The sequence below is a fragment of the Condylostylus longicornis genome, unplaced genomic scaffold (assembly GCF_029603195.1).
Source record: "Condylostylus longicornis isolate FDR11 unplaced genomic scaffold, ASM2960319v2 ptg000013l, whole genome shotgun sequence".
Lineage (NCBI taxonomy): Eukaryota > Metazoa > Arthropoda > Insecta > Diptera > Dolichopodidae > Condylostylus > Condylostylus longicornis.
Genome location: NW_026577982.1, coordinates 17,792,575 through 17,820,406, shown reverse-complemented (window position 1 = coordinate 17,820,406; position 27,832 = coordinate 17,792,575). Strand labels below are relative to the sequence as shown.

The 27,832-nt window shown below is 28.5% G+C and overlaps 1 protein-coding gene across 6 annotated transcripts in view; it reads left to right on the top strand.

Moving 5' to 3' along the window:
* Positions 1–27,832, top strand: part of LOC129605406 (syntaxin-binding protein 5) — a 149,709-nt gene that overhangs the window by 71,613 nt on the left and 50,264 nt on the right. For all 6 annotated transcript variants that reach the window (XM_055515152.1, XM_055515156.1, XM_055515154.1 and 3 more), the window contains exons 2-7: positions 13,301–13,398; positions 16,449–16,637; positions 18,128–18,262; positions 26,473–26,536; positions 26,635–26,842; positions 27,166–27,241. In XM_055515152.1, coding sequence (XP_055371127.1) covers positions 13,301–13,398; positions 16,449–16,637; positions 18,128–18,262; positions 26,473–26,536; positions 26,635–26,842; positions 27,166–27,241 — 770 coding nt within the window. The remainder of the gene's footprint in view (positions 1–13,300; positions 13,399–16,448; positions 16,638–18,127; positions 18,263–26,472; positions 26,537–26,634; positions 26,843–27,165; positions 27,242–27,832) is intronic.

The following is a 27,832-nucleotide window of genomic DNA, read 5'->3' as shown; positions in this document are numbered from 1 at the left end:
TGATGTAAAAAATATTATCATAATGAATATTTTTGCTACAACGCCATTTTTTAACCGAAATCCATATTAACAACATCTATGCCTAACATGTGAATGTATAAAATTTCAATTGACTTCAAGTGAGTTTTGCAGCTGTACAGCTCTGAAGTTTACTTAAACGTCCAAATTTTCGACATGCTTCTGTAGTGTAAAACGAATACATTTTGGAATTTTTCTGTGCATTTTTTAATTTTTATTTTTTTTACTTATTTTTGTATGGTTTGTGATTTACTTATGAATTAGCTTATTAAATAAGAATACTTGATAACATAAATAGACGAAAAGTATTTTTTGAGTAAATTTATTAATGCAAAAAATTTAAAAGGCATGGGACAAATTGGAAGAAAAAAACTTTATAAAAGTTCCCTATCGGCTATTTATACAATTGGATACAAAACTTAAAAAAAGAAACAAAGTATATGTATGTAATTTTTATATAATGTACTACATAAATATATGTATACATAAGTGTGTAGAACACAAAAATTTTTGAAATTATAAAGACACAAAAAAAGGACATTGACAACAAACTTCAAAAGGAAAAACAACATCAGTTTTTTTAATCCTTTTTTTATTCGTTTTTGTCCTTTTTATTGTTTTACAAACCGCAACATGTATGTACATGCATGCTTAAAGAAATAAAGAGTAGAAAATTCTATTCAAATATGGTTGGTTGGTTTTTAATTTTTTTTTCATGCAAAGGATTTTTGGAAATAAACCTACTAGATCCTGGCGAGTTCCCAAAATTACAGATACAATATAATTCAATTAAATGAATGACAACCTGTACACACATAACCTACTTTTTATTATGCTAGCACATAATAATTTATAAAAAATTTCCTGTTGGCTTTTTACACCATCACAGTTCTTTATAACAAAAATATGAATTTCTATGACAATTTCAAAATTCTTTTGATTATCCTATACAGGGTGATTCAGAAAGGTATACAACAACATATACCATTGGTTAAAGGGTCGAAAATGGGTAAAACTTTTGTTCCGGAGTAGGTGCGAAATCTCAAGGGTTTTCGAGATACGGGTATTTTAACGAATTTTCACGAAATTTCTAGATATCTAAGCTTTTTTGATTATAACTTTCGTTCCGAAAAAGATAGGGGCTTCAAACAAACAGTTTCTGAAAGGTCTAGTGAAGGGCTTAAAATAAACACCTTACTTGATTATGTATTTTGTGTATTTTCGGAATAACAATCGTTCGAACTTAAGGAAAAATCAAATTTTTCCCCTTTTTTATTTTTTCAGTTTTTTCTAACCAGGTAATTTCGTTCAAAAATTTTTTTAAACTTTGAATTTTTTGTTATAGAACTTTGGCCACTTTCCCCAGCTTTAATTTAAGCCACTAAGTGTTGAAAACTTTTTTATGGTACAGAAGATATGGCACGAAAACCATTTCTATGTCAAGATTTTAAGGGCCCTAATAAAATGTAATAAACCAAAAAATTGTCATTATTTTTTATTTTTATTGATTGAAAAGCTATATTTATCATCTACTATTAATTTCTTAATAGACTATCATCCTAAAAATCCGTTAACACTTTTAAGTACCGTTATTTTGATAAAAAATCTGAATTTTATTATTTTTATTGAAATACAATAAATTATAGAGAAAAATCACTATTTTTGAATTTTTTCCGAACTTTTCTCTGCAAATAAACTTTTCAGAGATGCTGCAAGCAAAACAAGTGACCGAAAATTGCCGGAGTGCTAAAAGAACCACATGTTGTCATCTCATTCAATTTTTCTGGGAGCTAACCTCTTGGTCAACAAGCTTTGTATATTTAATTTATTTCAGTTCATTTCTCTTCTGGAATCCCCGAATAGCTTCAGCAATTGACTATTTGTAGCAAAAAATTGTAAAATAGTAAAACCATGGGGAATTTTTCCTAAAATTTACGTATTTCTATAAAAATATTAAAATTCAGATTTTTATCAAAATAACAGTTCTTAAGAATGTTATTAGAGTGATATTGCAATAAAAAGTCAATAAAAAGTGATAAATACTGCTTTTAAAATCAATAAAATCAAAAATAGTGAAATTATTTGGCTTTTTAGATTTTATTGGGGCCTTTAAAATCTTGACATAGAAAAGGTTTTCGTGCTATATCTTTTGTACCATAAAAAATTTTCCAACCCTAATCCGAAAATACACAAAATACATAATCAAGTAAGATGTTTAGTTTAAGCTCTTCACTAGACCTTTCAGAAACTGTTTGTTTGAAGCCCCTATCTTTTTCGGAACGGAAGTTATAATCAAAAAATGTTAGATAACTAGAAATTTCGTGAAAATTCGTTAAAATCCCCGCATCTCAAAAACCCTTGAGATTTCGCACCTACTCCGGAACAAAAGTTTTACCCATTTTCGACCCTCTAACCAATGGTATATGTTGTTGTATACCTTTCTGAATCACGCTGTATATGATGTCTTTTATTCATTTTTACTGCACGTGAAATTAGTAAAAATATTTTTCAAAGAATATATATGATTTTGAAATTAGGCTTAGAAAAACGTGGCCAGGGTTAAAGTTTTCACAAAAAGAACTATTTGAAATATCTAGATGATTATTATAAAAGAAACTCATGACCTTATGAAGATAAAAGAAATTATGATTGAACAACTAGTGAAATCTGATAGTTAAAAAGAATTCGCAAATGAGAGATATAGTCGCATAATTTAATTCGGTGAAAAAAAAAATTTCACGTCGTTTTCAGTCTTAAAATATTTAAATTTGTAATGAAAAAAAATGTTTGTATGGTTTAGGTATCTAATATATCATATAGTCTAATTCAGACTAGACTATAAAAAAATTATTTTTTTCTTTTAAGTCAACCAGAAAAACTTAGCTTTTTATCAATTTTTTTTATTCTATGTATTATTTAAATCTTTTTAGTTTTAAAGCGAGAAAAAATAGCGTTGACCCGTACGAATTTATAATCCTATGTGCGGATAAATATGCCAAAAATGATTATGGCTTAAGTTGCCATATTACCATTTTAATTATACAAAATTTCAGTACTGTGTTTTCAATATTTTCTGAGATATAGCCAAATAACTTTTAAAGTTGTATGGCAGCTACCAGAAGAAGCCAAGCAATTTCAACAACTCCCATCAAGCACATTGACCCTACAAATATATTTACTTCTGCGAAATTTCAATATCAAAGCTTTTATAATTTCTAAGATATAGCCAAATAACTTTTGAAGTTGTATGGCAGGTACCAGAAGGAGCCAAGTAATTTCAACGACTTTTATGAGACACATTGGTCCTACTAATATATTCGTTTATGTGAAATTTCAATACCACAGCTTTAAGAGTTCCTGAGATATAGCCAAATAACTTCTGAGGTTGTATGGCAGCTACCACAAGGAGCCAAGCAATTTCAAGGATTTTTATCGAACACATTGGCCCTACTAATATCCGTACTTGTACGAAATTTCAATACGACAACTCTCATGGTTTCTAAGATATAGTCAAATAAATTTTGAAGTTGTATGGCAGCTACCCGAACCAGTACCCCGATCATGTTCAATTTAAATAGGGTTCTGGGTTTATCTTAATGGAAATTTCTTCATGCAACTGCAGAACAGATGGATGAAGTAATCAAAGGAACGAGTTAAAGGCAGAAAAATTATTCATTAAAAAAATTTTTCTCCTCGAACTGGACTCGAACCAGCGACCTACCGCTTTCTAGGCGGACGCTCTACCAACTGAGCTACAGAGGCATGAAGAAATTGCCGACGAAATGTTCTCTACATTGCTTTATACTGTAATTCACATGATTACTAAGTATTTGTTTTTTGTTTACATTGATTGCTACATACAATCCATTGAAACACACAATAACAAGAACATATATATTTATAGGATTATGCCTATTCCACTAATTACTCGTACATTATGAATTTTACTAATACAACATTATAGTTGCGGAATCAATAAGAATGTGCCTATTACACTACTAATTTATCTTAATGGAAATTTCTTCATGCAACTGCAGAACAGATGTTCTGGGACTTACTACAATAAATCATTTGTGAAAATTTGGTGAACTTAGCTTAATTAGTTTGTCAGTTGAGTTATCGTTCAAGTCAAGTTGAGTTATCGTTCGGACGGAAGGATGAACGAACAGACGAACAGACAAAGCTTAATCGACTCAGAATTCGACGCTGATCAAAAACATACACTTCAGTCTATATCTCAGACCTAATAAATAATAGCGTTACAAACGGTAAAAATTTAGTATATCCTTCGAACATACGTTCGTACGGGTATAACTATATAATAAACAAAAATTTTGTTATCCTATGTGCGAGTGAATATGCCATAGTTGACTATGAGACAGGATGTGACTTTAAGTTGTCGTATTGCCATATCATCATCATCATCATCATTTAGCGTTACAGCTCGGTGTGAGCTTTAGCCTTCTTCACAATATTTCTCCAGACAACTCGATCTTGTGCACAATGTTGCCAGTTTTGTACACCCATTTTTCTGGTATCATTTTCAATATTATCTTTCCACCTTACTCTCGGTCTGCCTCTAGCCCGGTTATGTAATGGTCTTGCTTTGAATATTTTAATTTGCGCTCGATTTTCATTCATACGTATTAAATGACCTGCCCATCTTAATCGTTGTGCTTTTACAAATCTTACAATATCTTCGTCTTTCATTATATTATTTAATTCTTCATTTGTTCTTCTTTGGTATTCGCCATTATCTAGTCTTTTTGCACCAAATATTTTACGGAGTATTTTCCTTTCAAATATACGTAGGTTATTTTCGTCTCTAACAGTAAGTGTCCAGCACTCACATCCATAGGTGACAATTGGTCGTATAATGGTTTTATATATTATAAGTTTCGTTTGTCTTGTAAGTAATTTCGATTGTAATAATTTCTTATTTGCAAAGTAGCTTCTATTTCCTGCTGTTATTCTGTCTTGTATGCTTGAGTGCATACTGTTGTCATTTTTTATTAATACTCCCAAGTAAGTGAAATGTGTAACACCCTCAAAATTGTGTTCGTTGATGGTGATATTTTGGGCGGTTCTTCTGTGTTCTTGTTTCGATATTTTTAGGTACTTTGTTTTCTTTTCATTTATTATTAGTCCGAATTTTTTGCATTTTTCCTTTAGTGTCACGAATGTTTCAACTAGAGTCCTGTAATTTTTTGATATGATTGCTATATCATCAGCGTATGCAATTATTTGATGGGACTTTGTAAAAATATTTCCACCCCCATCCATTTCTCCTATAGCCTTTTCCAATACTAGGTTAAATAGCATAGCTGATAATGCATCACCCTGTCGTACTCCTGATTGAATTTCAAAATTATTTGACACCGAATTCTGTATCATTACCTTCGCTTTTGACCCAACCATCGTTGCCATAGTAAGATTTGCTAATTTTCTGGGTATACCAAGTCCTAATAGTGATTGTACAATTTTGTTTCTATTTACACCGTCAAAGGCCTGTTGAAAATCAATAAATAGTATATGTAGATCTTGACCAAATTCGTAACATTTTTCCATATTTTGCTTTAATAGATAAATTTGATCAACAGTCGACCTCTGATTTCTGAACCCACACTGATATTCGCCTATAATTTCTTCGTAGTAAGGTCTAATTTTCTCATACAGTATATTAGACAGCACCTTGTATGCAGCATTCAATAGCATAATACCTCTGTAATTATTGCACTCAGTTTTATCCCCTTTTTTGTGTATTGGTCTTAAAATACTAATGCGCCATTTTTCAGGTATAGTCTCTTGTAACCATACATTACATATTAGATTATGTAATTTCTTAAATAAATGTTCACCTCCTTTACATAACAGCTCAGCTGTTATTGCGTCTTCGCCTGGCGCCTTGTTGTGTTTTAGCTTATTTATTGCGTTTTTTACGTCACTCATTGATGGTGTGTCTATTAGGGGTTCAGCAGTATATATTATATTTTCATCTTCTTGACTTTCCTCTGTTGTTTTGTTCAATGTGTCTTTAAAGTGCTCTGCCCATCGTTTTATGATTTCATTTTCTTCTGTAATCATGTTTCCATCTTTATCTTTACATAATGCTAGTTTCGGCTGGAAGTTGTTAGTTGCGTAGTTAATATCTTTGTAAAATTTTCGGATGTTTCCATGATTGTACTCATTTTGTATTTGACTTACTTTTTCTTTCATATATAATTTTTTCTTATTTCGGCATAATTTTGTAGCTATTCGTCTCTTTTCTGTATAATTCTCCATATTTGCTCTTGTACATCTTTGTAGAGTTTTTTGTCGCGCTTCATTTTTTATTTTTATGGCTTCTCTACATTCATTATCAAACCATTCGGCATTTCTTTGCATTTGTTTTTGTCCGATAACATTTCTGGCGCTTTCAATTAAGGCCGTTTCAATTTCATTCCATTCATCATCTATATTTTCAAATGTATAGTCTGTTTCATGCATAAGATTCTTGACGGAGTTTTGAAATTGCTGAGTTATTTCATTGTCTTTTAATTTGTCACTATCCCATTTGACCAGTGTTCCCACTCGGTAAAAACAAAATGTATCCAATTTCGAGAAAAAATTGTATCCAAAATGTATCCAACCTCGTAAAATAGCATTATTATAATAAGTCGTCTTATTTTGTACAAATTAACCCATAATTAATATTAATTTGCTTTATTCCACAATATGAGTTTTGTTATTTATAGTAAATTCTTTAAGAAATCACATACAACTTCTATTATATTTTAAATGTTAAGGTCAGAAAAAATATATGCATATATGCCTTCTGTAGTTGTTGAACTATGCGGTAAAGACGATTGACCATGAAAACGGACAAATTTGCTTAGAATAGTCAGCAAATAACATTTATTGAAGATAAAGCAACTTCGCGGTTTAATATTAGCAGCATTTCAACTGTTTTGTAATATTTATTTAGTGTTTGAAAAAAAATGTATCCATATTTCAGCAAAATTTTAAAATGTAGCCAATTTCGGCATTTTAGCAGATTTGAGTATCTTTGTATCCAAGCTCAAATTTAAAGCAAAAATGTATCCAAATGGATACAATTGTATCCAAGTGGGAACGCTGCATTTGACTCTTCGTACTAATCTATTTTTTGCTACGTTTGATATTCTTTGTCGTAGTATGGTTTTAACTAGATAGTGATCGCTATCGCAGTTTGCACCTCTACAGCTTCTTACATCAATTATTGATGATGACCATCTTGTGGATATTAGTACGTGATCTATTTGGTTCGTTAGATTTGTACCAGGTATTTTCCATGTACCTTTATGTATTTCTTTTCTCTTAAACGACGTACTTTTAATTTTTAAAGATGTTTCGCTCGCGAATTGTAATAATCGGTGTCCATTTTCGCTTGTTTCTTCGTGCATTGAAAATTTTCCAGCAACCCGTTGTGCCAACTCTTCCTTGCCTATTTTTGCGTTAAAATCGCCCATTATAATAATTGTATCATATTTTGACACCCTTTCGCATACAAGACTTAGTTCGTCATAGAAAACCTCTTTTATTGTTTCACTCGCCTCCTCTGTAGGTGCATACGCTGATATTAGACATATATTATTAAATTTTCCCTTGATTCTTAAGGTGCAGATTCTTTCATTAACTGGATTAAAACCTATTATACCCTTTTGTATACTCTTATTCACTATGAATCCAGTGCCATACATCCCTGAATTTTGCTCGTTTCCACTATAATATAATGCATATTTACGTTTTCTAATCTCTCCACATCCCTTCCATCTTATTTCTTGTAATGCTGCTACATCAATGTGATACTTTAAAACTTCATCAGCAATTTCATCCATTTTTCCAGCCTGCATCATTGTCCTTACATTCCATGTCGCTAATTTCAAATCATTGTCCTTATTTCGTTTCCGGGTCTGGTATCCATTATGTTCAGTTCGTATCCGAGGCATATTTGAAGATTCCATAACAGTTTATTTTTTCCGATGTTCGGTTGTTAGCCGCACGCTCAACCCCCAACTTTTAGGACCAGGTCATTTGATATCAGAGTTTTCGTCTCCTAGCCTTTGAGAAACCAATCTCGAGTCGTACAAGGCAGCACCTTTTCTTCCTTCCTCGTCTGTTCCCGACCAGTTACTACACTGGGGTTGGTTACCCAATCGTTCCGCTGGTTGCTCAGGTTAACAGGTTCCACCGCGCGAAGGTGAGGATAGGAATTGAATAGGAGAGGCTAAGTGCTGTAAACAGCATACAACAGCATAAATCGCATCACTATTCCATTTTGGAACCCATTGCCATATCAATTTATGAAAAATTTCAGTACTGTGTTTTCAATATTTTCTTAAATATGGCCAAACTACTATAGAAGTTGTATGGCTGCTACCAGAAAGAGCCAAGCAATTTCAACGAATTTTATCAAACACATTGGCCCTACTAATATATTCGCTTGTGTGAAATTTCAATACCAAAGCTTTTATAATTTCTAAGATATAGTCAAATAAATTTTGAAGTTGTATGACAGCTACCCGAACTAGTCACATCCAATTCCGATCACATCCAATTTAAATAGGATTCTGACATTTACTACAATAAATCATTTGTGAAAATTTGGCGTACTTAGCTCAATTAGTTTTTGAGTTATCGTTGGGACGGACGGACGGAAGGACAGACAAAACTAAATCGACTCAGAATTCGACGCTGATCAAAAACATACACTTGAGTCTATATCTCAGACAATACTGGTATGTGCTAGATAATTCTTCTATTTTTAATCCATTCAAAGATTTCTTTGTATTTTACTATTCTTTTACGATATTCTTTGATTTAATTTCTGGAGCAGCTATTTAAATAATAAAAAATGTTGGCGTGCGCTGTTCTTTCTTGTTTCGAATGTCATATATTTCATCAAAAATGGTTAGATTTATTTCTTTAATCTCTTTAAGTAATTTTTTGAATATCACACTATCAGAAGTTTTAATTAGATGGGGAAAAAATTGTTTTTTGTAAGTTTGAAGCAGCTATTTAAATAATAAAAAATGTTGGCGTGCACTGTTCTTTCTTGTTTCGAATGTCATATATTTCATCAAAAATTATTTCTTTAATCTCTTTAAGTAATTTTTTGAATATCACACTATCAGAAGCTTTAATTAGATGGGGAAAAAATTGCTTTCTGTAAGTTTGAAGATTATACCTTCAGTCCTAAAAGTATAACCCTACCTAACTGTCCTAAAGAGTTTAAATTTATTTAATATAACAGAAGTTTTGGAGTTATTGAATATTTAAAAAAATATTTTGCTTTATATCTCCAATTTCATTAGTTTAATGAGATGAAAATTAGTAAAAATGGACTTGATTAAAAGCAAGAATTTTTTTTTCGGTTAATTACGCGCATAAGAATATCTATCAAAAAAACTTTTTCGCTTTTTTTCATGCATTTTATTTAAATTTAAATTAAGCATTTGTCAAAACAATAACCAATTCATTTTCAATGGCTAACTTTATTAAATTTATTTTTAGAAAAAACTTATCAAAATGGAATTGATAAGTTTTTTCCAAAATTGAATATTTGTCCTACTTTAAATTTATACTTGATTCATTTTTTACTGCTTATATTTAAGAGCTACTGAATTGTAAATTTTGTATTTTTTTTTTTTTCCTTTTTTCACTCCTAGAAGGAGCATAGGGCTAGTGCATGATTTCTCATGCAATAGTTTCATAGCGTCATAGAGTTTAACTAGGTGGGTGACTAGCCTGCCGTAGTTTTTTATTTATATAAATTATTTGACGTTATTAATATTTACTGTTTATTTTTCTTAGTTTTTTTTTTAATATCGAATATTACGAATATTTGAAAACTACTTGTATAATATTTATTAGTATTGTATATTAAGTTATAATAATAATATTGAATATAATTTTTATAGTGTCCTGACCGGGGTTTGAACCCGAGACCCTTCGGTTAAAGGACCGGTGCCATAACCACTGCACCAATGGTCAGATAAATTTTGTATAATTTTAATAAATGAAAGGCTACATATGTATTTGATATAAAGTACTTGTGTTTATGCAAATAAATCTAGAACTAAGACCTGAATGACTGCTTGTTGAAAGCATGTACCTACATAACTTATAGCTGTCGAACAAAAAGTAAATGCATATCACAATTGAACCTGAAAAAAAAAATGATTTCGAAATGCCGGGAAGGGGTATACGTAAATATTTTATTCAAGAGATAATATAATGCCTTTGTTAGTATTTATTTTTTTAATAAATTTGATCTTTCTTTCTTTGACGGTGTCAAAGAACCACTTTTTGGGAATGCACTAAAATTTTTGGGAATGTACTAAAACTTAGAAATTCCCATGCTTAGAACTAAAAAGCAATTGAAAAAATTTGTTGTAAAAAATATAGAAAAAAATTCTTAACAATTAACCTAACAACAATCTGCAAGTTAATATGATTGAGTAATATAAATTTATTTTTTTATGCAATGTTATTCAACAATTTTCTTTTATCGTCTGTCGTTATTTTTCATGTCTTTGAATAGAATTTTGATTATGATTACTTTATGAACATTTTCGGACGTTTGTAAAGATGAGTTCGGTGTTGCAGTAAATCATAAAAATGTTGAGAAATAAAACAATTTTTTTTTTCATTGAGATAATCTTCATAAATTGCTTTTGCAATAGTATCCATAAAACTAAAAACGTCGATTCCTGTTTTTAAAATAAATATAGGTTTTAACCTATAGCCCGTTTCGCCATTATCTCTTAACTCAACTGTAAATGAATAACGGACATTGAGTTTTTTACGAGCCCAATCGCGACCAAGACCAAATAAGTGTTTAATCGGCTTTTCCAAAAGTTTATATTTGCATTTTCTTGATCCAGTTGTTGTGTTAATTTTCTATAAATTAAAATAAAAAAATTTATTTAATAAATCAGAACGCTCAAAAATCAAAAATAAGCTTTTAAAATTTACAGCAACAGCTTCTTTAGCGACATCACACAATCTTTCTTTTCCTTCTATTGGTGCATTATATGACCACAAATATCGAATTTCTTGTCCGTAACTATGAAATGCGACGTAAGCTTTTATATAATTTTTTTGTGGTATTAAGAAATCTCTTATAGCTTTTGTTTCACTTTCAGAAAATGGTGAAACACCTTTATAATTTCTACCACATGGATCCATATTAATTTGGTTTTTATCCCAGCCGGTACTAAAATTACGATTTAAATCAACTCCAATGCAATTTGAGTCCAAAATTCTTTGACGATTTTTCCGCCACATGCGGTTTTCTCTACTAGTGCGAGAAAAAACATAGCCATCCGGATTTGCTAACGGTAAAATGAGCCTCAAAAAATTTTTGTTTATAAAAATATGTAAGTGATAAAGAAATCATGTAAAAATTGGATATATTAATTAAAATACTAAAATACCATGTTTTATTTGTCATATAATGAGGCAATGTATCCCATTCATTTACTAATGTATTGATGAAAACCAAAACAGCATTTGAAGATATCCATTCATTAGCATGTAATCCGCTCTCAATAAAAATTCTGTCATATGTAATACTTTCGAGCCGTGATATCCTATAAATTTTAGTATTATTGTTTTATATTGATTTCCTAGAAATATATGCGTATTTAAATCATTACTTTATCACGAGCAATGCGCGGTTTTGAGCGGTAAGTCCGATATTAATAACTTTAACAAGATGAGGATAATCTCGTCGTAATTGGTAAAGAAAGGAAACAATTTGCTCATATTCACTATAAATGTCCAATTTTGTTTCTAAAAATATCAAGTTTTTTTTATGAATCAATTTTTTTTTTCTTTTTTCTGTATTTTCATACCCAATATTTCTGAAAAATTCTTATATAACTCCACTTTATTGTTATCAAAAGTATTAAGAACTTTATTAGGAATGAATTGTTGCTTGTAATTCGATAGTGCTCTAAATTTTGGCAGTATTTCCATTCTCGAACTTATGATTTTTTATCTTCACTAAGTAAGACGTGTGTTGAATTGATATTTCCGTTTTATAATTACTCGATTCAATAATGTTGCATTTTATTTTGCATAAGTAGAAAAAAGTTGAATTTAACTAGGAATTTTCTTTAAATGACCATATTAATTTAGTTTATTAAATACAAACATTCCTGAAAAATTTTTCATCTACTTGAAGTTCGAAGTAGAAACTATAAAATTTTTATAAAACAGGACTACTTTAATTAAATAAATTTTACAATAAATTATGTGGAACTATTATAACTTTTTTTTAGAGTATTGATTTAGAGTATTTTTGTAGAGTTTAATTCATTTCCATATTAAAATCTTTCGAAAACAAGTTTTTGCCAAATTAAAAAATTTGTATCACGCAGGAATATAAAAATATAAAATATTTTGTTGACTTTTTACTTTTCTATCTAGAGAAGCAAAACGCAATAAAAGCAAGGAAATTCGAATAGATTCAATGTTTGAATCTTTGTTAATTCTTAATTAATTCTCCACAATAAAAAAAGTGTAAACAAACTATTTTTAGCTACATGTAGGTTTGTCGGTCTGTCTGTATTTGCAATCATGTATCTCAATTTGAGCTGAACCGATTTCAATGAAAAATTTTACCTGAGTTTTTGCCTATGTCAAGGATTGATCAACTTTTTGTTTCTTGAGATGTGTCAGACGAGAGGACCTCAATCGATTAACTTGAAATTTTTTATAAAGGCTTCGTCTGACAGTATATACAACAAGCTATCTTTCTTTACGGGCAAATCAGGTATCTGCTCCGATACCTGAGATAAGGTATTTAAGTTCAAGGTGTTCAGGGTGTTAAAACAATAAACTGAATAATTTTTGGGATAAGAACTCGAAAATCGCACTTCCAATAGCGATTAACATTTTTTATCATATCTAAAGAACTAATTGATCGAATTTATTGAAATTAAACTTTCAAAGTCTGTTTGCTACTGGAAGTAACTGATAAGTCTTACAGGGAGTTTGGATGGTTTAAATTGAAACTCTACCAAGAGACAAATTTGTATTTTTTCTAAGTATGGTAATTAAAGGCTTCTTAACCTTAAGAAAACCGTTAAAGTTTGAAAGAAATGTTTAAAGAACATTTTTGTTATTTTATACAAAACTTTCGCTAAATAAGACAATACATATTGCGGTCGCCTATGTGCTGGCCACACCAAATTTTTTTTTGTAAATTTTATGTTTGATGAAATTGCTAATAGAATATTTTATTTTTTCTTTTCAGACATTTCGCCATGGATTTCCACATTCGCCCACAGCCCTAGCATATGACTCTGTGCAAAAATTATTAGTAATTGGTGACAAATCTGGATCACTTAGAATGTATCCTTTTTTAAAATTATTAATCAAGTAACATTGTCCGGTTACAATGGCTTTATTTAAATTGTACATTAATATACAGTTTCTTATACATGGTCTTTCGCATAACGTGGAAAAAAATTTCAGGACTGATAACTCTATGCTGTACGGTTCCAAAGTTATAAGCATTTATTTATATGCTGATAAGTCTTACAGTTGGTGTCCCCCGGACACCAACCAACCCACCACACCTTTCTACTCATACAATTTTTTGCTGGAAATTGATCAAAGAATCATTACTGAAATTATTTGCCACCTTATGCGAAACATCCTTTATAGTGGAAAATTTCAAAAATTGAGTGTTAATCAGAAAAATTTAACTCGCATAAAGCACAAATTTTATTCAAATATTATGAAAATATTTTTAATATCCGAATTTTGATTTCAAATAAATTTTAATTACCACACGCCATAAAATCATATAAAATTAAATAACATGAAATATAACAGATACATACGAAAATAATACAACCATGTCGCTAATGCCATTATATATCTATCAGGCCTCCAAGCTGAAAATAATTGCCGAAATTTTGAATAAAAAAAAATTCAAAAACAATTCTTAATGTTTTATGCTTTCGAAGTATGCCGATTGAAATATTTTTTTATTTTTTTTGTGAAATTTTTGAGTATTCTTTATGAATCTCATTTTATTTAGTACAGTTATTATTTTATTTTTAAACTCTTTTATTTAGATTATAATTATTATTTTTTTACTTTTTTCTTCAATTTATTTTTAAACTCTATTTCTTATTGAAAAATTTTACTCTGTAATTAAGTACCCTCTCATTTGGAAGACAAGAAAGGTTGTTTGAATTAAATTTTAAACAATTTTTTTGTTTCAAATTTTAAATTTCAAAAAATATGTAGAACCAGTAGAGTCAAAAATATTGACCAGTTTCATTCACACAAATAAATTCCGACGCATCTTCCATTTAAACTCCATATAAATTTGGAATTTATTTTTGATTTGCTCTCTGAGCTTGATGGTCTGATAGTAACGCATATATATGGCATTAATATAGCAATAGATACATTATAGATAAAAACCTATACTACGCCAATTAACTTTTAATTTTAAAACAAAATATTTTTTGTCACCAATCATTTCACTTTGTTTACTTTTTTAAATAAATATAAATCTCTTTTTTACCACTTCTCCAAAAAATTTTTGAAAAATAATGCTTATTACTTTCACTCTGTCCGTCTGTCCTTGGACCCGTGTAATAAATTTGTACACTCTTAAAGATAGAAAGCTGAATTTTTATTTGTACAAGAAACTTATTTCCGTAGAAGAAAATTTTAATCCCCTCTCACCTAAGAGTTATAGCTCTCCAAACCCTAAAAATACCATTTTTAAATTTTATTTTTATAGCAAAACCATAAACATTTTTCAAATTTTCCAAGCCCAGAATAGCAGTGGTTTGTTTCTTCTAAAGATCCATACCATATTTGAAGTTTAAAAAAAAGTCACCCTTATCTAAAATCCGTTTTTCCCAAAGTTTTGATAACGCTTTTCTTCTTGACCGCACGTTGTATGAGTTTGAAATTAGCAGCCTTTAGACACTAATAAATAGTTAATTTCGTTATAAGAAAATTTTTCCACACTTAAGCTATTACTTCTCGAAATTTCTAAAATTTGTATTTTTGACACGTTTTATTTCCGAAACTGCAAGCTTTTTCAAATTTCTATAAATACAGAAAGTTAACATGTGCTAAGAAAAAATGTGATTATTTTTCTTAACTGACGCAATTAACTCTTGAATTCGAGTATTATGTTAACACCTTTTTAATTTTTTTTTGTTTTATTTCAAAGATAACATATACATTGTTCCCCTGCTGCATACACTTAAATAATGTAATTGATTGTTTTTAAAAGTATCGTTTTTATCTGTTGAAGGGAAAAGAACTACTTTACAAACCATAGGTTTGATCAACTTTATTTAAATTCATGGTTGCAACGACTTTTGCCTGGTGAATCATAAATTTAAATAAAGATCTTCGCAAACTATAATTTGTTGAATATTTCAATTAGAAGTTGCGTATAATTTATTTTCTTCCTTTATTCATAACTTTCCGAAAAATTAAATTTTTTAAATACCCCTTAGAGTATAGAGAGTAATAAGAGGAAGAACAACAACTACAAGATTATATCACTTGTATATTTGTATAGTGTTACAATAAAATATTTTAAGTTCAGTTAAAAATATTTTGATCTTACATCTTACTTTTTTTACAATCCAAATTGTGGAAAACCTAAAAAAATGTTAATAGAAACGCTTAATCTGAAATTATTAAAATTTATGTCGAATGGGCTCATAGCATTTACTTATAATAAAACTCGTGAATTGATATTTCTCGTAAATTTAATATTTTTGCGTTATATATTTCGAAGTAGTTTTCATTGATAAGAAGCTCATATTAATGAAATATTTTATTAACTCATCATATATTTTTTAAGTTCAGGACGCTTAAGATTTTTTGTGTTGGAACATCATTTTACTATAAGTACAAACGTAAGGTTTCTTGGTTTAAAGCTATTAAAAGTGATTTTCCAAAAATAATTAATTACGACAATTTACATAATACGTGGTAATAAACTAAAATTAGTCTTACTTGATTGTTACATTTATAAATAAATATATGTAGGTAATGATATGTCTAGTAGATAAATAGAAAAGTTTCAAATGAGTATACAATCATTCGTACAAAATGCTACATCAATTTTTTTCCGTTTAAGTTCAAACTGTCTTAGAAGAATGTTAAATGAAATGAAAAATAGCTTACAAGCACAGATAAATAACGATTTTCCTTAATATAGAAATTTTTCTAATATATACATAAATTAACACACCTCGTATTTCAATTTTAAATTTCTAACTTAACTGATGTCATCCAATATGTTTGGGAAAATATAAATTTATTTGATCTATTTGATCTTGGATCTACTCAATTTTTCTTCAAATTTTCTTCATACATGGTGACAAAAAATTATTTTTTTGCTGCGACAACAGACTTGGACGCCCAGGTGTAGATCTTCATGTAAGACATGAAGGTGATTCAGCATGTGCAGTTATAACAATAGAATTTTTAGTGAATGAAGGTGCTTTAGTTACTGCCACTGCAGATGATACATTACATTTATGGAACTTTCGACAAAAATTTCCACAAGTAGTACAAAGTTTAAAATTTCAAAGAGAAAGGTTAGTATTCGTCTATTTACTTCAAGGTATCCAAAAATTTTTCAGTTATCAACTTTTTTGTGTTTTGCAACACATCTTAATTGAATTAATATTTTGGTACGAAAATATAGAAAATTTCTGTTGGCCAATGAGTTGGCTCAGTTGCAAAATTTATTTCTATAATTCCTGTAACACAATAACACTCTATCGCTAAAAAACATAGTTCCAAGAATTTCATCAAACGGAAAAATTAAAAAAAATATTTAAATTTTCTGTTAAATTTTATATTCAAACTAACTTTACATTTGGAATCTTCCAAATTTGCATTTAGCAAAAAAGCCGATATGACTTTCTAATTCAATAACAAGTAAAAACGTTTCAGTCGGTATAAACCGATTGAATTATACCTTGGACCTTTCGTTATTGTGTAGCAATTACTCGAACCTGTGAAATCATTCTATAGAAACTTCACGGATATGTCTGACCTATAATTGGACATCATGAATCTGACTTTATTATTTTTCCAAATATTTAAAGTTAGCTTTTTGAGTTGTATGGCAAGTACCCGAACCTGTCAAGCAATTCCACTAAAATTTCACAAATATATCTGATCTATAATCGGACACACAACTGCCAAGTTTCATGAATCTGACTTTATTATTTTTCCAAATATTTCAAATTAGCTTCTGGAGATGTATGGCAAGTACCCGAAATTGTCAAGCAATTCCTCTTAAACTTCAGAAATATATTTGACCTATAATTGGACACATGACTGCCAAGTTTAATGAATCTGGCTTTATTATTTTGCCGAATATTAAAAATTTGCTGTTGGAGTTGTTTGGCAGCCACTCGAACCGATGCATTTATCCCATTATAATTTTTAGAGCATGTGTAGAATATAATTGGACACATGTATACAAAATTTCATATTTATAGCTTTATTAGTTTTTGAAATATTTAAAATAATCTCTTTGAGTTGTATGGCAGTTACCCGAACCCGTTGTCCGAATTAGTCCAATAACAATAGGGTTCGTCCTTGGTACAAAAGAAAAAACTTGTGAAAGTTTGGTGTCGATTGCATTATTCGTTTTTGAGTTATTGTACGATCGGACGGACGGACGGACATGTCTAAATCGACGCAGAATTTTACGCTGAGCAAGAATATACATATATATATATATGTCCATATCGCAGATGACTCCTTTAAGTAGTTACAAACTCCATACCAAAGTTAATATACCCTTCACGAAGTGCAGGGTATAAAAATGTAAATTATTCAACTCTCTGAGTGTAACTATAAAATACAATCATTCTTAATTACATCACATTGTGAAATCTCAGCTACAATTAATAAGGAACATACTTTTCAATTACCTAATTAGGAGGAGGCCCGTTAAGTTTCAATATCAATTTGATTATAAACAAGTTTTGAAGTTTTATTTTGAAATTTGCAAACTTTAATTTACATATGTTTTTTTTGCTTTGCATTTTAATGTTTTCGTATTTTTTAGGATTACCTGTATACATTTGCCTATCGGAAGTAAATGGTTATATGTTGGTACCGAAAAAGGAAATATCCATGTTGTACATATAGAAACATTCGCTCTTAGCGGATATGTGATTAATTGGAATAAAGCAATTGAAGTGTAAGTACCTTTCTCCGTTCTTAATCATCTAAAGTAATGCATCTGTCTTGCATCTCAGCAAGACATTTACCGATCTCAGCAAGACATTTATTTCCGAAAAATACATTTACATTCACATCAGACTTTTTTTTCACGATCTAACATTAAAAAATTTTGAAAATAAATCAATAAAATTCAGTTTTATGATTTAAAAAACAATACGAAGAATGAAACTAAAAGAAACGTGTGTACTTGTATGTAACTATTTAATTCTAAAAGATCATAAGTATATCATTAAAATTAGTTTCAAATTAATTTTAAAAGTCCATAAACTGTAACAACTTTTAATTTTAAAAATTGCAAGAACTTAAACTTTAAATAACTTTCAGAAAGTGTCTATTTTGTACATTTTTTTTATATTGATTTTAAATATTATTTTTGTTAAGACGTAAAATTCAAGTTATACCACTTGTCTTCTTTCTCTTAATATCTATAACAATTTTTTTAAAGTTACATTTACTTCTCATCCTTTCCATTTTTACTATCAACATCATATTGTCACCATTATCCTTGCAGATATAAAAAGTTTATCTAATCTTAAGGTTATAATAGAAACATTAAATTACATCATTGTATGTATAAAAAAATTATACAAGAAAAATATTCGCAAATGAATATTTTTCTACAACGTAAATGTTTTCTTCCCAATTCTTTTTCATAAAATTAAAGATAAGTTAATGATGTTCTTGATCAAAAGTTGATAATAATATTGATGATAAAGATTATGTGAATAACGATAATAATGAATAAAGGTACCTAAATAAAGGTTCTGATATATGCGTAGTTATATTAAATAAAAAGATATATGTAAAATCATTCTTCTTATAATAAAAAACGCATTATAAATCCATAATATATTACATAGGTATAAATATGCCAGAAAACTCATAAATATAATATGTATGATGTATGCACAACATCTATCTATTTATGTTAGCTTACAATACAAAATATACGTAAGGTAGTAAACGGGTCGAATTGAATTTTGTTTTTTAGTTTATGAAATATTTTCAAAATAAGAAAAAAGGGAATCGCAAGACTAATATAAATTTTACTAAAGGTATAGGTACTGTATAAAATGATGTCGTTTCAGGTATACAGTGGTGAACATTTTATGTCTGGACATGCAATCATCTTCTGACATGCAATTATCGAACTGACTTGCCACTTTTCCTTAACGTTTGCAAATATCGATGATGCGAAAGATATCATATATAGCATCTTTTATGGTTTATTTAGTTTTGATTTTAACAATCTCGCGATGTTAAAAACGATGACCAACCGCAAGGCGTATTTTATATTTAGGAAAAAATGTTACACGAGATTATGAAATTTTAAGGACATTAGTAAACTCTTAAATGATATAACCAATGTAAAAAATGTTATTTTGGTTCTTAGTAAAGGCTTTCTTTTGGCAATCCGAGTCCTCTAAAAATTTTGTCAGATAGTTCAAGTAGTAATTAAAAATCAAACATTAAATTTGAAGAAATTCTATCAGTTAGTTTATAAATTTTTAGTATTTTCGTTTTGCAAAATATTTTACGCCTAAAACAATAGCTTTCACACTAGTTTGGAGATGTCCCAGTACTATGCGTTTACTTTTTTGAAATACATTTTTATCTGAATCCTTGCAGAATTCACAAAAAATGTATCAGATGGTTTATTGGCAAGCTTTTTCAAATTTCTATAAAAGTAGAAAGCTAACGGTAAATGTCATATCAACATAAAATATTATTTATCTTAATTCACTTAATTACAAATACAGACTTGTACTATAAGAGAGTGATAGTTCACAGATAACGAAGGAAGAGATCTACTTTTCTCAAATTTTTAGTTAAGAAAAAAGTTTAAAATTCAATCTTCTTTCATTTTATTAGTGCTAACAATTCAATAATTTTGCTTAAAACAACCTTAAAACCTTCAGTCAAAAAAAATTTCCAGACTGTTCGTTTCTTTAAGATTTCAATAAATGCTACTAAAAAAAAATTTAAATCTAATAGTATTTTTTTTGAAATATTGAGTTAATTTTTGTGTATTTTTACAAATTTCAGAAAATGGACTTTGATATTAATCATTTTGCTAATTATGTATGATTTGTTTCCCATTTATCTGCATAATTACGTTTTCACAATTTTTACCGACCGTATTATGTAAACAATAGGTAGGTTATGTGATGGCAACAAATTTTGCATATCGAGTTTTCGGTGGGAATGTACTTCTCCATAGTAGGGAAGTGTAAGTAAACTATTTTTAGCAACCTGTCGGTCCGTCGGTCTGTCGGTCTGTCGGTCTGTCGGTCTGTGTGTGCACGCGTGTATCTCAAGTTCGGCTGAACCGATTTTGATGAAATTTTATATGTAAGTTTATTTCCACCATGGCACAAATTTATCAACTTTTGGGATATATCAGGCCTCGGGAACTGCACTTTTTAGCGGGCCTGTTTTACATTTTTGAACATTTTGAAGAAAGTATTCAACCGATTTACTTGAAATTTCATATATAAGCTTTGCTCGATCGTCCGCGAAAATTCCTATGTTTTGGAAGAAATGAGGCATCGGAAACTAGGCGTTTACTACGGGCCAAATATACATTTTTGTGTATATAAAGAGAAATAATCAACCGATTTCATTGAAATTTAATATATGAATTCCTCGTATCAAAACAATGAACATATAAATTTTTTGGAAAGATCAGGGCTCGAAAACTGATTTGCGAGCCGATTTCACATTTTTCACCAGTTTGAAGAAAATATTTAACCGATTTACTTGAAATTTCATATATGAGCTTTGTTCGACCGTCCGCGAAAATTCCTAACTTTTGGAAGAAATCAGGCGTCAGCAACTGGACGTTTACTACGGGCCAAATATACATTTTTGTGTATATAAAGAGAAATAATCAACCAATTTTATTGAAATTTAATATTTGAATTGATCGTATTAAAGCAATGAACATGTAAATTTTTTGGAAAGATCAGGCATCGGCAACTAGACGTTTACTACGGGCCAAATATACATTTTTGTGAATATAAAGAGAAATTACCAACCGATTTCATTCAAATTTAATATATGAATCCCTCGTATTAAAACAATGAGCATATAAATTTTTTGGTAACATCAGGGCTCGAAAACTGAATTGCGGGCCGATTTTACATTTTTCACCATATCTACAGAACGAATTGATGAAATTTGATATTTGAGTTCTGGGCATTACCAAAACTAACTGGTGGGCATTTCAGGGAATTCGGATAGCACAAAACGAAACTGTACTAAGAGCCAAATTTACATTTTTCTAGGTATGTTAACTATAAGCTTACAAATGTCCTTAAAATTGGAAAGAAGTACTTAACAGATATTTTTTTAATATTCTGTAACACTTTCACTCAACTAGACAATACACAATGCGGTCGGTTATGTACTTGCCACATCAGATTTTTTTTATGTTACGTTTTTATAATAGACGACAATTCCTAACGATGCATTTTTTATAATAATTATAAAATTAATTAAAACAAAAATTAAAAAAATTATAAAACTTAAAGTCAAACTTAAGTTCTAACATAAAATCTAACTTTATTTGTATTAAATTTGTCTTATTTAAGAATACACGAATTCTAGACAAAAATTTTAACAGCAAATTTTTTTTATTCAGCGTATTATTATTTTTTGATCTAAATTCTTTCACATTTGTAGGTTGACATTGTGGCTCAAAAATATATTTAATCAAACTTTCAATCATAACTTGAAATATGTATTTGAATTGTTGATATGTTGCTCAGAACACTCCAAATTACGTCCAGTTGTTGACACCTGATTTCTTTCAAAAGTTAGGAGGTTTCGTGTGCGGTCGAATGAAACTTATATATTAAATTTCAAGTAAATCTGTTGAATACTTTTTACAAAATGATCAAAAATTTCGAAGTAAACTTACATATAAAATTTCATCAAAATCGGTTCAGTTGAACTTGAGATATACGCGTACTTACAAAGACCGACAGATCAACAGACCGACGGACCAACAGACCGACAGGTTGCTAAAAATAGTTTATTTACACTTCCCTACCATAAAGAAGTGCGTTCTCACCGAAAACTCGATAAGCAAAATTTGTTGCCATCACATAACCTACCTTATTGTATGCATAATGCTGTCGGTAAAAATGTTCGATTTTACTTACTTTTACGAGTATACAAAAAAACCTAACTTTTTTAATGTAATTTTGCTAAAAATACACTCGCAAATTTAACATATGCATTCGCAAAAAAAGAAGAGTCCATATTTTTGTTTTGTCAAGCTTCAATCATTGTATTAAAATCTCTTTAAAATTTTTTTCCTATGAATGAAAGTAATTTAAATTATATGGTAGGTTTGTTTTTAAAAACCGTATTTTTACTTGTTAAAGGGAAGAGTGCTTCTTTACAAATCATTGGTTGAGCCAACTCTATTAATAGTTCTATAGTTTTTGTAGGAGTTATTTAGAAAAATCTTAAGATATTCCGCTAAATTTGTAATTTAGTGTTTTACAGAATATGTATTTATGCTAAAGGGAGTTTTACGTTAAAAATAAATGTTTATAACTACATATAAATAAAAATATCAAATTTAATTGAATAAATAGAATTGAAAAAGATTGTATAAGTTCTTTAAACTGATTTTTGTGCTATTTCCATATGATAATTAATTAATTTTAATTTACATACATTGATACATAAATATAAATTTTACTATTTTTCAAATAATAGCTATTAGAAATTTCCGATTCCATAAAAATATTTCTTATTACCAATAAAAATTATTACGGGTAATATTCTTAAAATATTATAATTTGTGAATATGTATGAAAATTTATCGAAACATTATACATACACATATATATATATGTAAATAATTCTAAACGATAATATTAAATCTATTTACTGTCAATTCCATAATTTTTTTTTAAATTAAAATATGTGCATATATGTATATATATTTTTTTTAAATTCATGTGCATGTATGTACTTTGTAAGTATAAAATTTTTTTAAAGACTATTTTTATTAATAATCTACCGGAAGGAAATTGTCATTTCCAATGAACTGTATTCAAAATTTAATGGAATAATGAACAACAGTATAGGTAAACTTTTAAGGTTTTCAAGAAATTTTAAAATTTTAACATTAAATATTCAGATAACAAATTAGAATTTTGTTTTCCAAAAAAGTTATAATCTTACTGAAAATTCCAATTTAGACACTAAAACTTCATACTGCACAATGAATAAATATTACTTAATACATCAGTGGAAATCTTTGGGGATCAATTAAAATGTTTGGGAAAAAATTTCTATTAAACGACAGATAAATCACATGTGCTAAACGTTTCATAAAAGCTTTTTGTTATTGTTAAATAAAAACTTAAAGTAATTGTGCCAATGTATTTTTGTTTTTTAACTTTTAATCGTCTTGATTGTAAAGCATATAATTGTAATAAATTTTTTACAAACCCATAAAATATGTATGTATGTAAAAACTAGACCTAAAAATTGAACTTTTATTTATCAGGGTAAATAAAAGTTCAATTTTTAAAGTTTGATTCATAACAATACCGACCTGATTTACTTGAAATATTGTACTATGACTCCAACTACATATATTATACCTAATTCTTGAAAGGATATGACCATTGTAAACAAGTTTAGCCGTCTCTTTCGGAATACCTCCCGCATTTTTGATAGCTATACTAATAGGGATTGTTTTTTTATTTATATATTCAATATGTTAGGTTTAATTTTCTAATTGTGATTAAAGTTTCTAATTATGTAGGTATATATTATTGTCTTAATTATGTAAATTTATATTAAAAATAATGATTCTTGTTAAAAACTTTAAGAAACCATAAAATGTAGTATTTCGCCGATCTAAACTATTTGTTACTGTTTTTATAAAATTTATTGGCTTAATTTGACCTTGTACATGCTACTTTCAATATTATTTTTTTATTTTTATTTGTTTATTATTTTGTTGTCTGATTCGAACTATTTGTGGATTTTTAAACCAACATTAAAAAAATCGAAGACCGTAACTCCAAAAAATTGAAAATGTATAATAAGAAAATTAACAATAATAGACTTATTCTACAGGTAATGATGTGTTGATATTTCAATTAATTTTCATTAGATCGTCGTATAATTTTTGATATTTTTCTTAAATTCAGTGAACAAGTTGCATCGTATATCTGAAATATTGAATATATCTTGAAACAATGATTTATCATTGTGAAACAGGTACATCGTACATCTAAAGAATTACTACATACATATTGCGGTTTATTAAATATTCTTTGCCGTGCGAAATTTTTATATATTTGCCATTGCAACAAAAAAAAGTTTGTTTACTGTCAATATAGTTTTAACATTTAATCATTCAAACATTTAATACCTTTTTTTTTAATAATATGCAAGAATACATATCAAAATTTACCAGGTTTTTTTATCCGATTCAATTTCGTTAAATGTATCGAAATTAACCGAAAATCCTTGTCATCTATAGTTCTTTCTTTTTGATTTTTTAATTACTCTTTTGTTATTGAAATGATGAGTTATAAAGAATGAATTATGAGAAAAATAGTTGTTTAAATACTTTATTTTGCAATTGAAATTTAATTTTGTTGTTTTTAATTTATTGAAATTTTAAAATTTTTTGAAGTACATACATACATAATGCATCTCAATGAAATTTACTCTAAAATAAATCCGGCTAAATTGCAAATTCCTAAATACATCATTGATATGCATATTAAAAGAATTTCCGAAAAGAAATAGTTATTTTTCTAAGAGTTAAATAGCTCCCCTGTTTTCCGGTGCCCATTGCAAATGTTTACTTTGCATATATGGTAGATCCGGCCCTGCAATCAGTTTACATACACCTTTGTTTCTTTATAAATTGCTATATTCTTTATAAATTGCATGTCCGAGAATGACGTTTAGCTATAAAATTTTAATTAATTATTAACATTTCAAGCAAAAGTTTTTATTGACCTGAGTGAAGCCGGCTTATCTGTGTGTATCTACTATGCAGATGTACATAATTTATGTACAATATGACAATACATGAAATTTGAAACTTTTTTACCTAACTTTTAAAATCAATAATAAGATGTAATGAAAAATAAATGTTGTTTTTATTAAAATAAAAATAACGAAATTTTTACCTAACTTAATTTAATTTTATTTGTAAACACTCGCCTTTTTACAACATTTTGTTACTTTCTTGTCTACCCAACTCTCATTACAATCTATAAATCATTTTTCCATTATAAAATGGAGTATTTTGGGAATTTGGAAGTGGCAAGCAAACGAAGACTAGCGGCTTGGAACGAACAGAATTAGTTATAAAATAGATATACTTATAAAATAGATATTTTGATAAAAAAGTTGTTTTGTCACCATGAAATTTTTACCGACCACATTACAATGTCTGCCGGTCTGTCGGTGTGTGTGTACGTGTACATCTCAAGTTTGATTCAACCGATTTTAAAGAAACTTTATATGTGTATAAAGTTATTACATATTACAATTGCGTATATATTATTACATATTACATTTACATATATTATATTACATTTTTGCGAATATAGAAAAAGAAAATTAATCAATTTTTTTGATATTTAATATTTAAACTCGATGTTAAAACAATGATTCAGATGAATTTCTTGAAAATAAATATTTCATATTAAAATACTTGGAAATAACTGATGTACTTTTCAGGGAATTCGGATGACACAAAGCGAAACTCTACTAAAAGCCAAATTTACGCTTTTGAAGGAATGTTATCTAAAAGTTCAAAAGCTACTAGTGTCCTTCAAATTGTAAAGAAAGTATTTAAAACGCATTTTCGTAATCTTCGGTAACACTTTCAATAAACTAGACAATAACCATTGTTGTCGGCTATGTGCCACATCAAGTTTTTTTTCTTTTTTCAATTTTTTTTTTATCATGAAAGCTGCAGGCATGTTCTGTAATTTATTGTGTTTTACTATAGAGCTCAAACCAAGATAAAAATTGCTTAATATGCAAATAACTACGAGTTGATAAACCTAATTGTTTTTATAATTTTTTATCAAGTAACTTTACAAGATTATTTTTTGTTTTGATATTATTCCTAAACTTTCCGTAACTTTTTTTATTTTGTATTTGCAGTACTAGAACAACACATCCTGGTGCTGTGGTCGGATTATGTGATAATCCATTAGATGCCAATAAAGTAAGGGCTGAGAAAATATTTTTACTATTATATAAATCAAAATATATAATACTATCGTATTATAATTAAATAATTTTAAATTCTTGAATTTTAAATAGCTTTTAATTGCATTTGAAAGTGGTCAAATAGTACTATGGGATATGAGAGGAAAAACAGCTGAAATGCGTTGGCACTCTGCTGAACCATTAAGGTCTATTGCATGGCATCATGAAGGAAAGCATTTTGTGTCATCACACACGGATGGGTCTTTATGTACATGGCCATTAAGACCATCTCCAAAACCACAGTTCCATAGCTTTCCTCACGGTAGGTTCATTGGAAATATAATTCTGTTAAGATTTATTAAGCTTTCAAACCGGATTCTCTTTTATACCAGTTGATTAATATTCAAAAAAAAAAATTTTTTGTCTAATAAATTTTCTGGGAAAAAAAAATTTAATAAATAAATTCTAAAATTTACAATTTAGTTATATTTATTTCAATTGCAAATATCCATTGTTTTATTATTAAATGATATTTATCCCTTTTATTGTAATATATTCTTGTTTATTTAATTAAATTTAATTACAATGTTTTTTTAGTAAACAAAATTTTTAATAATAAAAAAAATTTTTTACACCTATTTACAGCAAAACCAAATAAAGATGGCAAAGTGGAGGCTTGTAAACCAATTCATAAAGTGGATTTAAGGACGGCTAGATCTGGGTAAGTTCATATCCATACAAAAATACTTGTCGAGTTTCTCATTTCTGTTTAAATTTTATAATGTAATACAACTTTTATTTAAAATATTTTTATTGTTCAAAAGTTACAGAGTTTCTTCTAACATTTTGTGTGACTGAAAAAAGATTAGGCTAGGAAGTTTCTTTCTCTGTATATTTATATTTGAAATATACCGTGACTTCAATAATGCTTTAAAAAAGATTTAAGTACGGTATTAATACGGTATTAGTACCGTCTCAGAGCTTTTAATACCTTTACATTGTAAAAAAAACTACTAAAGCTTTTGATACATTTTGGAATACAATTTTTACCTACGTACATAAATATAGGTATAAAAATAATTGAATGTGTGTGTAGTATTAGAATTTTCGATACAGGCAATAAAATACTGAACTACTTTCAGCTAAGTTGAAATACTTTAAAAACATATTTAGTTCATTGCTGTGATATTCTGTTAAAATTTCTTAGAGGCTATTTAGTTTGAAATTCTGAAAGTACTGCTCGGAAAAATATTTTTAACTATTATTTCCCTATGACGATAATACAACTGAGTCAGGAAGTGCAGATGAGAAT